Genomic DNA, 15,860 nt, shown 5'->3' with positions numbered 1-15,860 from the left:
GCCAGACTACAGGCCGAACCAGAGAACGCCAGACTACAGGCCGAACCAGAGAACGCCAGACTACAGGCCGAACCAGAGAACGCCAGACTACAGGCCGAACCAGAGAACGCCAGACTACAGGCCGAACCAGAGAACGCCAGACTACAGGCCGAACCAGAGAACGCCAGACTACAGGCCGAACCAGAGAACGCCAGACTACAGGCCGAACCAGAGAACGCCAGACTACAGGCCGAACCAGAGAACGCCAGACTACAGGCCGAACCAGAGAACGCCAGACTACAGGCCGAACCAGAGAACGCCAGACTACAGGCCGAACCAGAGAACGCCAGACTACAGGCCGAACCAGAGAACGCCAGACTACAGGCCGAACCAGAGAACGCCAGACTACAGGCCGAACCAGAGAACGCCAGACTACAGGCCGAACCAGAGAACGCCAGACTACAGGCCGAACCAGAGAACGCCAGACTACAGGCCGAACCCGAGAACGCCAGAACCCTACAGGCCGATCCCGAGAACGCCAGACTACAGGCCGAACCCGAGAACGCCAGAACCCTACAGGCCGAACCAGAGAACGCCAGACGACAGGCCGAACCCGAGAACGCCAGAACCCTACAGGCCGATCCGAGAACGCCAGAACCCTACAGGCCGAACCCGAGAACGCCAGAACCCTACAGGCCGAACCAGAGAACGCCAGAACCCTACAGGCCGAACCAGAGAACGCCAGGCTACAGGCCGATCCCGAGAACGCCAGACGACAGGCCGAACCCGAGAACGCCAGGCTACAGGCCGAACCCGAGAACGCCAGGCTACAGGCCGATCCCGAGAACGCCAGGCTACAGGCCGAACCCGAGAACGCCAGGCTACAGGCCGATCCCGAGAACGCCAGGCCGAACCCGAGAACGCCAGGCTACAGGCCGAACCCGAGAACGCCAGGCTACAGGCCGAACCCGAGAACGCCAGGCTACAGGCCGAACCCGAGAACGCCAGGCTACAGGCCGAACCCGAGAACGCCAGGCTACAGGCCGAACCCGAGAACGCCAGGCTACAGGCCGAACCCGAGAACGCCAGGCTACAGGCCGAACCCGAGAACGCCAGGCTACAGGCCGAACCGAGAACGCCAGGCTACAGGCCGATCCCGAGAACGCCAGACCGATCCAGAGAACGCCAGGCTACAGGCCGAACCGGAGAACGCCAGGCTACAGGCCGAACCCGAGAACGCCAGGCTACAGGCCGAACCCGAGAACGCCAGGCTACAGGCCGAACCCGAGAACGCCAGGCTACAGGCCGAACCCGAGAACGCCAGACTACAGACCGAACCAGAGAACGCCAGACTACAGGCCGATCCAGAGAACGCCAGACCGATCCGAGAACGCCAGACTACAGACCGAACCAGAGAACGCCAGACTACAGGCCGAACCAGAGAACGCCAGACTACAGACCGAACCAGAGAACGCCAGACTACAGGCCGAACCAGAGAACGCCAGACTACAGGCCAACCAGAACCCAGGCCGAACCAGAACGCCAGACTACAGGCCGAACCAGAGAACGCCAGACTACAGGCCGAACCAGAGAACGCCAGACTACAGGCCGAACCAGAGAACGCCAGACTACAGGCCGAACCAGAGAACGCCAGACTACAGGCCGAACCAGAGAACGCCAGACTACAGGCCGAACCAGAGAACGCCAGACTACAGGCCGAACCAGAGAACGCAGCCTACAGGCCGAACCAGAGAACGCCAGACTACAGGCCGAACCAGAGAACGCCAGACTACAGGCCGAACCAGAGAACGCCAGACTACAGGCCGAACCAGAGAACGCCAGACTACAGGCCGAACCAGAGAACGCCAGACTACAGGCCGAACCAGAGAACGCCAGACTACAGGCCGAACCAGAGAACGCCAGACTACAGGCCGAACCAGAGAACGCCAGACTACAGGCCGAACCAGAGAACGCCAGACTACAGGCGAACCAGAGAACGCCAGACTACAGGCCGAACCAGAGAACGCCAGACTACAGGCCGAACCAGAGAACGCCAGACTACAGGCCGAACCAGAGAACGCCAGACTAGCCGAACCAGAGAACGCCAGACTACAGGCCGAACCAGAGAACGCCAGACTACAGGCCGAACCAGAGAACGCCAGACTACAGGCCGAACCAGAGAACGCCAGACTACAGGCCGAACCAGAGAACGCCAGACTACAGGCCGAACCAGAGAACGCCAGACTACAGGCCGAACCAGAGAACGCCAGACTACAGGCCGAACCAGAGAACGCCAGACTACAGGCCGAACCAGAGAACGCCAGACTACAGGCCGAACCAGAGAACGCCAGACTACAGGCCGAACCAGAGAACGCCAGACTACAGGCCGAACCAGAGAACGCCAGACTACAGGCCGATCCAGAGAACACCAGACTACAGGCCGATCCAGAGAACACCAGACTACAGGCCGAACATGGGAAAACAAACACTTACTTTTTGTAGGTCTCAGTGATGCTCTGTGGAGAGAGAAATAGACAGAAGATGAGATACAAACCCTTTCACACAGCTAGCATTAACCCAATATAGAATGTTCTAGAAGGCTATAATGCAGAGAAAGTAACGGGCTAATTGCTTCTGAAAAACCCTGTTACTGAAGGCATATCTGGAACCCATAACTCCTTGTCCTTACACCCAGATTGTATAACGTGTGGGATATCTGGAAAGAAACAGTCTCCAAACCTGCACCTATAACTCGGCTGTGGTAGACAGTGGTAGGCGATGCAGGAAGCACACCGTCTACCACAGCGTCTATAGTGCTAAACTAAAACCACCATTTGTAGTCGTTTGACCATAGACCTGGGTAGAATTCTGAGCCCTTTTCTTAACTAATAGCAATTCCCATCCAGTTGACTCATTATGAAAGCCCTCGATGGGCTGCCCGTGCTAAAACAGGACTGTAGTCTTCCATCCAACTCTATGAGTTTGACCATAGAACAAGATGGGAGGATTGCCATGCTACCTTCATCAACACTTCAGGAACATGAAAACTATAAGACTAAATGTATGGGGCTTCTCAGAAAACACTTGTCTTGGTTAATTTTACTCCACATAGCTCATCTGTAAATAGCTCATTCAATTTACCTCATCCCCATACTGTATTTATTTATTTAGCTCCTTTGCACCCCAGTATCTCAACTTCCACATTCATCCTCTGCACATCCTACCATTCCAGTGTTTAATTGCTATATTGTAATTACTTCGCCACCATGGCCTATTTATTGCCTTTACCTCTCTTATCCTACCTTTACAAATGCTGTATATAGATTTTTCTATTGTGTTATTGACTGTATGTTTGTTTACTCCATGTGTAACTCTGTTGTTGTTTGTGTCGAACTGCTTTTCTTTATCTTGGCCAGGTCGCAGTTGTAAATGAGAACATGTTCTCAACTGGCCTACCTGGTTAAATAAAGGTGTTCTCAACTAGCCTACCTGGTTAAATAAAGGTGTTCTCAACTAGCCTACCTGGTTAAATAAAGGTGTTCTCAACTAGCCTACCTGGTTAAATAAAGGTGTTCTCAACTAGCCTACCTGGTTAAATAAAGGTGAAATAAAAAAAAGACTTTACATGACCACTTCTCAGAAAACCCTTTTGAATCCTGTAGGACATTTTCTAAAATCAACCATCTCAGAAAGGACAGAAACTGCGAGGGAATGTTTCACAAACTAACCTCGAAACTGGTGTTTCCTCTGATGTGGTTGTGTATCTGGGCCATGTGTTTGTCCACAGCTACCACCTCGGTCTCCACCCACCTCAGGTTGTCATCTATCATCCCTATGACAGTCCCCTCCTCAGCATCCAGAGCCTAAGGATGGACATTTCGACATTATTACACTGTTGGAACTCTCATGACAATTTTCTGAATAATATAATTATTATTTTGCTGCTGCTATATGCAAATTAGCCAAATGTGAGCCAAAACATTCAGTATACCAACTAGCCATCAGGCTACACACAGAGTATACCAACTAGCCATCAGGCTACACACAGAGTATACCAACTAGCCATCAGGCTACACACAGAGTATACCAACTAGCCATCAGGCTACACACAGAGTATACCAACTAGCCATCAGGCTACACACAGAGTATACCAACTAGCCATCAGGCTACACACAGAGTATACCAACTAGCCATCAGGCTACACACAGAGTATACCAACTAGCCATCAGGCTACACACAGAGTATACCAACTAGCCATCAGGCTACACAGATTATACCAACTAGCCATCAGGCTACACAGAGTATACCAACTAGACATCAGGCTACACACAGAGTATACCAACTAGCCATCAGGCTACACACAGAGTATACCAACTAGCCATCAGGCTACACACAGAGTATACCAACTAGCCATCAGGCTACACAGATTATACCAACTAGCCATCAGGCTACACAGAGTATACCAACTAGACATCAGGCTACACAGAGTATACCAACTAGACATCAGGCTACACAGAGTATACCAACTAGCCATCAGGCTACACAGAGTATACCAACTAGACATCAGGCTACACACAGAGTATACCATTTGCTATGGTTTGCCATCTCTTAGTTGATTAAATTTTAAAAAGCAGATTACATTTGGGAACACGGTATTGTACAGTAAGTAAACAAAACCATCAGCTTACAAAACCTAACTGTAAATGACTGTTTGAATACTAAACATGACTAATACTGAGACAGGATCCTCAGTGGTTCAGTTGGTAAAACAGTGTTTTTCAACGCCAGGATTGTCGGGTTCGATTCCCACCGAGGCCGGGATTGTCGGGTTCGATTCCCACCGAGGCCGGGATTGTCGGGTTCGATTCCCACCGAGGCCGGGATTGTCGGGTTCGATTCCCACCGAGGCCGGGATTGTCGGGTTCGATTCCCACCGAGGCCGGGATTGTCGGGTTCGATTCCCACCGAGGCCGGGATTGTCGGGTTCGATTCCCACCGAGGCCGGGATTGTCGGGTTCGATTCCCACCGAGGCCGGGATTGTCGGGTTCGATTCCCACCGAGGCCGGGATTGTCAGGTTCGATTCCCACCGAGGCCGGGATTGTCGGGTTCGATTCCCACCGAGGCCGGGATTGTCGGGTTCGATTCCCACCGAGGCCAGGATTGTCGGGTTCGATTCCCACCGAGGCCAGGATTGTCGGGTTCGATTCCCACCGAGGCCAGGATTGTCGGGTTCGATTCCCACCGACCAGGATAACATACACCTTAGACATATACATTTAAACTCTGTTTTTCACAATTCCTGACATTTAATCCCAGTAGAAATTCCCCGTTTTAGGTCAGTTAGGATCACCACTTTATTTTAAGAATGTCAGAATAATAGTAGAGAGAATAATTTGATTTCAGATTTGATTTCTTTCATCACATTCCCAGTGGGTCAGAAGTTTGCATACACTCAATTAGTATTTGGTAGCATTGCCTTTAAATTGTTTAACTTGGGTCAAATGTTTTGGGTAGCCTTCCACAAGCTTCCCACAATAAGTTGGGTGAATTCTGGCCCATTCCTCCTGACAGAGCTGGTGTAACTGAGTCAGGTTTGTAGGCCTCCTTGCACGCACACACCTTTTCAGTTCTGCACAGAAATGTTCTATGGGATTGAGGTCAGGTCTTTGTGATGGCCACTCCAATACCTTGACTTTGTTGTCCTTAAGCCATTTTGCCACAACTTTGGAAGTATGCTTGGGGCCATTGTCCATTTGGAAGACCCATTTGCCAAAGCCAAGCTTTAACTTCCTGACTGATGTCTTGAGATGTTGCTTCAATATATCCACAAAATTTTCCCCCTCATGATGCCATCTATTTTGAGAAGTGCACCAGTCCCTCCTGCAGCAAAGCACCCCCACAACATGATGCTGCCACCCCCGTTCTTCACCGTTGGGATGGTGTTCTTTGGCTTGCAAGCATCCCCCTTTTCCCTCCAAACATAACGATGGTCATTATGGCCAAACAGTTCTATTTTTGTTTCATCAGACCAGAGTACATTTCTCCAAAAAGTATAATGTTTGTCCCCATGTGCAGTTGCAAACCGTAGTCTGGCTTTTTTATGGCGGTTTTGGAGCAGTGGCTTCTTCCTTGCTGACCGGCCTTTCAGGTTATGTCGATATTGGACTCGTTTTACTGTGGATATAGATACTTTTATACCTGTTTCCTCCAGCATCTCCACAAGGTCCTTTGCTGTTGTTCTGGGATTGATTTTCACACCAACATACGTTCATCTCTAGGAGACAGAAGGCGTCCTGAGCGGTATGACGGCTGCGTGGTCCCATGGTGTTTATACTTGCGTACTATTGTTTGTACAGATGAACGTGGATGAACGTGGTACCTTCAGGGGTTTAGAAATTGAACCAGACTTTTTTTCTGAGGTCTTAGCTGTTTTCTTTTGATTTTCCCATGATGTCAAGCAAAGAGGCACTGAGTTTGAAGGTAGGCCTTGAAATACATCCACAGGTACACCTCCAATTGACTCAAATTATGTCAATTAGCCTATCAGAAGCTTCTAACGCCATGACATAATTTTCTGGAATTTTCCAAGCTGTTTAAAGGCAGTCAACTTAGTGTATGTAAACTTCTGACCCACTGGAATTGTGATACAGTGAATTATAAGTTAAATAATCTGTAAACAATTGTTGGAAAAATGAATTGTGTCAAGCACAAAGTAGATGCCCTAACCGACTTGCCAAAACTATAGTTTGTTAACAAGAAATTTGTGGAGTGGTTGAAAACTGAGTTAATGACTAAGTGTCATGACTAAGTGTATTTAAACTTCGACTTCAACTGTATATACACACACTAACCTCCAGTAGGTCGTCCTTCTCATCCAACAGGAACTGGACTAGAGATCCCACATCCTCTTCAATCTTCTCCTTCAGCTTCAGCTTCTTTAACTAGAAGATGTGATAACATGGGGAAAAGACACTGGCGTCACCTAATGGTCATCTGACATAACGACTGTCAGTCTAACCGGAGGAGGTATGAACACACACACAACAGTTTAGTCTAACCTGAGGAGATACGAACACCCACGACTGTCAGTCTAACCAGAGGAGGTACCAACACCCACGACTGTCAGTCTAACCAGAGAGGGTACGGACACACGACTGTCAGTCTAACCAGAGGAGGTACCAACACACACGACTGTCAGTCTAACCAGAGAGGGAACGAACACACACACACGACTGTCAGTCTAACCAGAGAGGGTACGAACACACACGACTGTCAGTCTAACCAGAGAGGGAACACACACGACTGTCAGTCTAACCAGAGAGGGTACGGACAAACGACTGTCAGTCTAACCAGAAGTACTAAAACACACGACTGTCAGTCTAACCAGAGAGGGAACGAACATACGACTGTCAGTCTAACCAGAGAGGGAACGAACACACAACTGTCAGTCTAACCAGAGAGGGAACGAACACACGACTGTCAGTCTAACCAGAGAGGGTACGAACACACGACTGTCAGTCTAACCAGAGAGGGAACGAACACATGACTGTCAGTCTAACCAGAGAGGGAACGAACACACGACTGTCAGTCTAACCAGAGAGGGTACGAACACACGACTGTCAGTCTAACCAGAGAGGGAACGAACACACGACTGTCAGTCTAACCAGAGAGGGAACGAACACACGACTGTCAGTCTAACCAGAGAGGGTACGAACACACGACTGTCAGTCTAACCAGAGAGGGAACGAACACACACACACGACTGTCAGTCTAACCAGAGAGGGTACGAACACACACACACGACTGTCAGTCTAACCAGAGAGGGAACACACACGACTGTCAGTCTAACCAGAGAGGGTACGGACAAACGACTGTCAGTCTAACCAGAAGTACTAAAACACACGACTGTCAGTCTAACCAGAGAGGGAACGAACATACGACTGTCAGTCTAACCAGAGAGGGAACGAACACACAACTGTCAGTCTAACCAGAGAGGGAACGAACACACGACTGTCAGTCTAACCAGAGAGGGTACGAACACACGACTGTCAGTCTAACCAGAGAGGGAACGAACACATGACTGTCAGTCTAACCAGAGAGGGAACGAACACACGACTGTCAGTCTAACCAGAGAGGGTACGAACACACGACTGTCAGTCTAACCAGAGAGGGAACGAACACACGACTGTCAGTCTAACCAGAGAGGGAACGAACACACGACTGTCAGTCTAACCAGAGAGGGAACGAACACACGACTGTCAGTCTAACCAGAGAGGGTACGGACACACGACTGTCAGTCTAACCAGAGAGGGTACGGACACACACACACGACTGTCAGTCTAACCAGAGAGGGAACGAACACATGACTGTCAGTCTAACCAGAGAGGGAACGAACACACGACTGTCAGTCTAACCAGAGAGGGTACGAACACACGACTGTCAGTCTAACCAGAGAGGGAACGAACACACGACTGTCAGTCTAACCAGAGAGGGAACGAACACACAACTGTCAGTCTAACCAGAGAGGGAACGAACACACGACTGTCAGTCTAACCAGAGAGGGAACGAACACACAACTGTCAGTCTAACCAGAGAGGGAACGAACACACGACTGTCAGTCTAACCAGAGAGGGTACGGACACACACACACGACTGTCAGTCTAACCAGAGAGGGTACGAACACACGACTGTCAGTCTAACCAGAGAGGGAACGAACACATGACTGTCAGTCTAACCAGAGAGGGAACGAACACACGACTGTCAGTCTAACCAGAGAGGGAACGAACACACGACTGTCAGTCTAACCAGAGAGGGAACGAACACACAACTGTCAGTCTAACCAGAGAGGGAACGAACACACGACTGTCAGTCTAACCAGAGAGGGAACGAACACACGACTGTCAGTCTAACCAGAGAGGGAACGAACACACGACTGTCAGTCTAACCAGAGAGGGTACGAACACACGACTGTCAGTCTAACCAGAGAGGGTACGAACACACGACTGTCAGTCTAACCAGAGAGGGAACGAACACACACACACACGACTGTCAGTCTAACCAGAGGAGGAATGAACACACGACTGTCAGTCTAACCAGAGAGGGAACGAACACACGACTGTCAGTCTAACCAGAGAGGGTACTAACACACGACTGTCAGTCTAACCAGAGAGGGAACGAACACACGACTGTCAGTCTAACCAGAGGAGGAATGAACACATGACTGTCAGTCTAACCAGAGGAGGTACGAACACACGACTGTCAGTCTAACCAGAGAGGGTACGAACACACACGACTGTCAGTCTAACCAGAGAGGGTACGAACACACACGACTGTCAGTCTAACCAGAGAGGGAACGAACACACGACTGTCAGTCTAACCAGAGGAGGAATGAACACACGACTGTCAGTCTAACCAGAGAGGGAACACACACGACTGTCAGTCTAACCAGAGAGGGTACGAACACACACGACTGTCAGTCTAACCAGAGAGGGTACGAACACACACGACTGTCAGTCTAACCAGAGAGGGTACGAACACACGACTGTCAGTCTAACCAGAGAGGGTACGAACACACGACTGTCAGTCTAACCAGAGAGGGTACGAACACACGACTGTCAGTCTAACCAGAGAGGGTACGGACACACGACTGTCAGTCTAACCAGAGAGGGTACGGACACACACACACGACTGTCAGTCTAACCAGAGAGGGTACGAAAACACGACTGTCAGTCTAACCAGAGGAGGAATGAACACATGACTGTCAGTCTAACCAGAGAGGGTACGAACACACGACTGTCAGTCTAACCAGAGAGGGAACGAACACACGACTGTCAGTCTAACCAGAGAGGGAACGAACACACGACTGTCAGTCTAACCAGAGAGGGAACGAACACACACATACACGACTGTCAGTCTAACCAGAGGAGGAATGAACACACACAGGAACCGGGATTCGTTGGACAAGGTGATGTTTTTCCACTCCTCAGTTGTCCAGTGTTGATGATCACCTGCCCACAGGAGCTGCTTTTTCTGTTGTTTTTAAGCTGATAGGAACCCGGTGTGAATAGTCCATATGTGACAAGGACCGATGAGTTGTGCGTTCCCGAGATGCCGTTCTGCACACCACTGTTTGCAGCCCGCCTGTTAGCTTGCACCATTCTTGCTGTTTCCTTCGTCCTCTCATCAACAAGCAGTTTTTTGCCCACAGGACCGCCGCTGTCTGGATGTTGTTTGTTTGTCGCACCGTTCTGGGTAAACTGAGACACTGTCGTGCGTGAAAAGCCCAGGAGGCCGGTAGTTTCTGAGATACTGGAACCATCGCGCCTGTGGCACCAATGATCATATCACACTCAGTCTCTTAGGTCACTGTGATCATACCCCACTCAGTCTCTTAGGTCACTGTGATCATACCCCACTCAGTCTCTTAGGTCACTGTGATCATACCCCACTCAGTCTCTTAGGTCACTGTGATCATACCCCACTCAGCCTCTTAGATCACTGTGATCATACCCCACTCAGCCTCTTAGGTCACTGTGATCATACCACAGTCTCTTAGGTCACTATGATCATACCAGTCTCTTAGGTCACTATGATCATACCACAGTCTCTTAGGTCACTATGATCATACCAAAGTCTCTTAGGTCACTATGATCATACCAAAGTCTCTTAGGTCACTATGATCATACCAATGTCTCTTAGGTCACTATGATCATACCACAGTCTCTTAGGTCACTATGATCATACCAATGTCTCTTAGGTCACTGTGATCATACCACACTCAGTCTCTTAGGTCCCTGTGATCATACCACACTCAGCCTCTTAGGTCCCTGTGATCATACCACACTCAGCCTCTTAGGTCACTGTGATCATACCACACTCAGCCTCTTAGGTCACTGTGATCATACCACACTCAGCCTCTTAGGTCACTGTGATCATACCAGTCTCTTAGGTCACTGTGATCATACCACAGTCTCTTAGGTCACTGTGATCATACCACACTCAGCCTCTTAGGTCACTGTGATCATACCACACTCAGCCTCTTAGGTCCCTGTGATCATACCACACTCAGCCTCTTAGGTCACTGTGATCATACCACACTCAGCCTCTTAGGTCACTGTGATCATACCACACTCAGCCTCTTAGGTCACTGTGATCATACCACACTCAGCCTCTTAGGTCACTGTGATCATACCACACTCAGCCTCTTAGGTCACTGTGATCATACCACACTCAGCCTCTTAGGTCACTGTGATCATACCACACTCAGCCTCTTAGGTCACTGTGATCATACAACACTCAGCCTCTTAGGTCACTGTGATCATACCACACTCAGCCTCTTAGGTCACTGTGATCATACCACACTCAGCCTCTTAGGTCACTATGATCATACCACACTGTCTCTTAGGTCACTGTGATCATACCAAAGTCTCTTAGGTCACTGATCATACCCCACTCAATCTCTTAGGTCACTGTGATCATACCCCACTCAGACTCTTAGGTCACTATGATCATACCCCACTCAGTCTCTTAGGTCACTGGTTTTGCCCATTCTGAATGTCTCGATTCCTCTCGGCCTTCTTTATTGAACAAGCCACGGTCACGTGACTCACTGTCTGTAGGACCGAACCATTTTCGTGAACAGGGTGGTGTCGCCTAACAAACTGGCTACTGATAGATACAGTACCAGTCAGAAGTTTGGACGCGTGTTATTTTATAGTTTTGATCATTCTACGATGTAGAAAATACTACAAATAAAAAAGGTAAACCTTTGAATGAGTAGGAGGCGTGTACAAACTCTGGACATATATATATATATTAGTTCACTGGTATACCAACAGCATATCTATGTATATCCAGAGCCCAGCTGTGTACCTTGGCTTCATTCTTGGTCTGCTCATCCATAGCCTTCACTCTGGTACACACAGTCTTCTGCCATGTTAATTCCACCAGCCTCAGACGCAGTTCGCTCTGAGGGAAACACACACACACACACACACACACACACACACACACACACACACACACACACACACACACACACACACTTTACAGTGTTCAACCATTCAATCCATCTAAAAAAAAAGGGCAATCTGCAGTTCAAACAATAACAAAGCAGACACCCCGTCACTGTTTCGGTAAACAGCTGAGGGACAGGGCTGGAGAAATGTAACCAGTCTCTTCATAGACAGAGCTATGGATGCAAGGACTGACCATCAATGATATTAAAATGATACCTTTGCATTGTTTACAAACAACGGAGTAAAACCAAGCTTCCATTTTGGGTTCTGATTATGGGGTAAACGACAGTTGAACTAAGCTCATGACACATTTACAAGTTATATGCTTCTAGAATCATGTCATTCATTTAAATATTCCAAGATGGCTGTATCAGATGGACTCTTTCAGAAACCATAACAACACATCTTAATCAGCAACAGCAGCATGTTGTGTCCTCGGGGCCTCACCTTCATATCCTCAAGGACCTCTGGAACAGGAGCCACATCATGGTGTCTGAAAAGACAAGGGAACACCATCATGTTATTTGGTTTGAATGCTCTATGTGACAGAAACTCTGGCCTTGAGAGCATCAGTTTGGTGATATCCACCCGATTGCTCAAAGAGAGAATTTGAGGGAAGGGTAGGCTAACGTGTTCCTAGATCAGTGGTTAACGGTCAACCTCCAACCAGTGATAGGTTGGTGAAATAATAGGAGAGTAAACTCTGATCAAACCAGTGATAGTGAGGAAACAAAATGTTTGATCAAATACTATGCATTTTACAAACACTTTCACAGAATTCTCATCACCGTAACAGAATTCTCATCACCGTAACAGAATTCTCATCACCGTAACAGAATTCTCATCACCGTAACAGAATTCTCATCACCGTAACAGAATTCTCATCACCGTAACAGAATTCTCATCACCGTAACAGAATTCTCATCACCGTAACAGAATTCTCATCACCGTAACAGAATTTGAATCCCCAAAAAGCAATGAACAAATCAATATATCTAATTCTTTTTTTTTTTTTTTTTTAAACACTGCTCCCCTGAAAGGCCCAATTTAAACAAACTGAAAAAAGGGTACCAATCTGGGGAAGGGTACCAAAACATTTCTGCAGCATTGAAGGTCCCCAAGAACACAGTGGTCTCCATCATTCTTAAATGGATGAAGTTTGGAACCACCAAGATTCTTCCTAGATCTGGCCACCTGGCCAAACTGAACAATCAGTGGAGAGGGGCCTTGGTCAGGGAGGTGGCCAAGAACCCGATGGTCACTGACAGAGCTCCAGAGTTCCTCTGTGGAGATGGGAGAACATTCCAGAAGGACAACCATCTCTGCAGCACTCCACTAATCAGGCCTTTATGGTAGAGTGGCCAGACAGAAGCCATTCCTCAGTAAAAAGGCACATGATAGCTCACATGGAGCTTGCCAGACACACCTACAGGACTCTCAAACCATGAGAAACAAAACCCCCTGGTCTGATGAAACCAAGATTGAACTATTTGGCCTGAATGCCAAGAGTCACGTCTGGAGGAAACCTGGCACCATCCCTACAGTGAAGCATGGTGGTGGCAGCATCATGTCTGGAGGAAACCTGGCACCATCCCTACAGTGAAGCATGGTGGTGGCAGCATCATGTCTGGAGGAAACCTGGCACCATCCCTACAGTGAAGCATGGTGGTGGCAGCATCATGTCTGGAGGAAACCTGGCACCATCCCTACAGTGAAGCATGGTGGTGGCAGCATCATGTCTGGAGGAAACCTGGCACCATCCCTACAGTGAAGCATGGTGGTGGCAGCATCATGTCTGGAGGAAACCTGGCACCATCCCTACAGTGAAGCATGGTGGTGGCAGCATCATGTCTGGAGGAAACCTGGCACCATCCCTACAGTGAAGCATGGTGGTGGCAGCATCATGTCTGGAGGAAACCTGGCACCATCCCTACAGTGAAGCATGGTGGTGGCAGCATCATGTCTGGAGGAAACCTGGCACCATCCCTATAGTGAAGCATGGTGGTGGCAGCATCATGTCTGGAGGACACCTGGCACCATCCCTATAGTGAAGCATGGTGGTGGCAGCATCATGCTGACTTGCCAAGTTAAATAAAGGTTCAATAAAAAAAAAAATACTAATAAATGCTGTGGGAATGTTCTTCAGCTGCAGGGACTGGGATCGAGGGAAAGATGAACAGAGCAAAGTACAGAGAGATCCTTGATGTAAACCTACTCCAGAGCGCTCAGGACCTCAGACTGGGATGAAGATTCACCTTCCAACAGGATAACGACCCTAAATACAAAACCCTCTTAGGCCTCACTCCCCCCTATCTGAGATATCTACTGCAGACCTCATCCTCCACATACAAACACCCGTTCTGCCAGTCACATTCTGTTAAAGGTCCCCAAAGCACACACATCCCTGGGTCGCTCCTCTTTCCAGTTCTCTGCAGCTAGCGACTGGAACGAGCTGCACCAAACACTCAAACTGCACAGTTCTCGCTCAATCTCTTCATTCAAAGACTCAATCATGGACACTGACAGTTGTGGCTGCTTTGCGTGACGTATTGTTCTCTCTACCTTCTTTCTTGCCCTTTGTGCTGTTGTCTGTGCCCATTAATGTTTGTACCACGTTTTGGGCTGCTACCATGTTGTCATGCTGTGTTGTCATGTGTTGCTACCTTGCTGTGTTGCTGTGTTGCTGCCTTGCTGTGTTACCATGTGTTGCTACCTTGCTATGTTGTTGTCTTAGGTCTCTCTTTATGTAGTGTTGTGTTGTCTCTCTTGTCGTGATGTGTGTTTTGTCCTATATTTCTATGTTTTTTAATTTTTTTTATCCCAACCCCCGTCCCAACAGGAGGTTTTATGCCTTTCGGTAGGCCGTCGTTGTAAATAAGAATTTGTTCTTAACTGACTTGCCTAGTTAAATAAAAGGTTAAATTATATATATATTTTTTTTATAAAATAAAAAGCACACAGCCAAGACGACACAGGAGTGGCTTCTGGACATGTCTCTGAATGTCCTTACTGGTGTTCAACCACTCAATCCATCTTAAAAGGGCAATCTGCAGTTCAAACAATAATAAAGCAGGCACCCCCCCCCAGAGTTTGGACTTTAACCCAATCGAACATCTCTGGAGAGACCTAAAAATAGCTGTGCAGCAAAGCTCCCCATCCAACCTGACAGAACTTGAGAGAATCTGTAGAAAAGACATAGAGAAACTCCCCAAATACAGGTGTGCCAAGCTTGTAGCGTCATACACAAGAAGACATGTAATCACTGCAAAACAGTGTTTCAACAAAGTCCTGAGTAAAGGGTCTGAATACTTATGTAAATGTATACTTAAAAAAATATATATATATATACACATTTGATTTTTTTTAATAAAAACCTGTTTTTGCTTTGTCATTATGGGGTATTGTGTGTAGATTGATAAGGGGGAGGGACGATTTAACACATTTTAGAATGAGGCTGTAACACAACAAAATGTGGACCAAGTCAAGGGCTCTGAAAACTTTCCGAATGCACTGTGCGAATGCACTGTGCGAATGCACTGTGCGAATGCACTGTACCAATGCACTGTACCAATGCACTGTACCAATGCACTGTACTAAAAAAGGGCTTTATTACAGAAATAAGTACTGTTTACCAGTACTGAGAAACACGTGGTTGGCCAGCTCTCCAGCATCTTGAAAGTGTTATTTGACGTGACATTGTTTTGCCGCGTGGCAACAACTAAGCAGCAACACAATATACAGGAAACACTGTAGTCATCGCTGACCTTTGAAAACTGAATTTAAAGATATTAAAGACTCGAGGCCTTCTAATCAGATGAATTAATGTAATATTTTAAAAAGGACCCGCGGACAACAGGGACAC

General features: G+C 48.0%; 1 protein-coding gene across 2 annotated transcripts in view; it reads right to left on the bottom strand.

Moving 5' to 3' along the window:
• trim47 (tripartite motif containing 47) overlaps positions 1-15,860 on the bottom strand; it is a 28,427-nt gene that overhangs the window by 8,972 nt on the left and 3,595 nt on the right. For both annotated transcript variants that reach the window (XM_031809499.1, XM_031809500.1), the window contains exons 3-7: positions 12,446-12,491; positions 11,853-11,948; positions 6,833-6,922; positions 3,708-3,842; positions 2,473-2,495 (exon numbers count right to left, since the gene is read on the bottom strand). In XM_031809499.1, the coding sequence (XP_031665359.1) occupies positions 2,473-2,495; positions 3,708-3,842; positions 6,833-6,922; positions 11,853-11,948; positions 12,446-12,491 (390 nt within the window). The remainder of the gene's footprint in view (positions 1-2,472; positions 2,496-3,707; positions 3,843-6,832; positions 6,923-11,852; positions 11,949-12,445; positions 12,492-15,860) is intronic.

This window comes from Oncorhynchus kisutch, linkage group LG29 (genome assembly GCF_002021735.2).
Source record: "Oncorhynchus kisutch isolate 150728-3 linkage group LG29, Okis_V2, whole genome shotgun sequence".
Taxonomy (NCBI): domain Eukaryota; kingdom Metazoa; phylum Chordata; class Actinopteri; order Salmoniformes; family Salmonidae; genus Oncorhynchus; species Oncorhynchus kisutch.
This window is presented reverse-complemented; position numbering and strand designations above follow the sequence as displayed.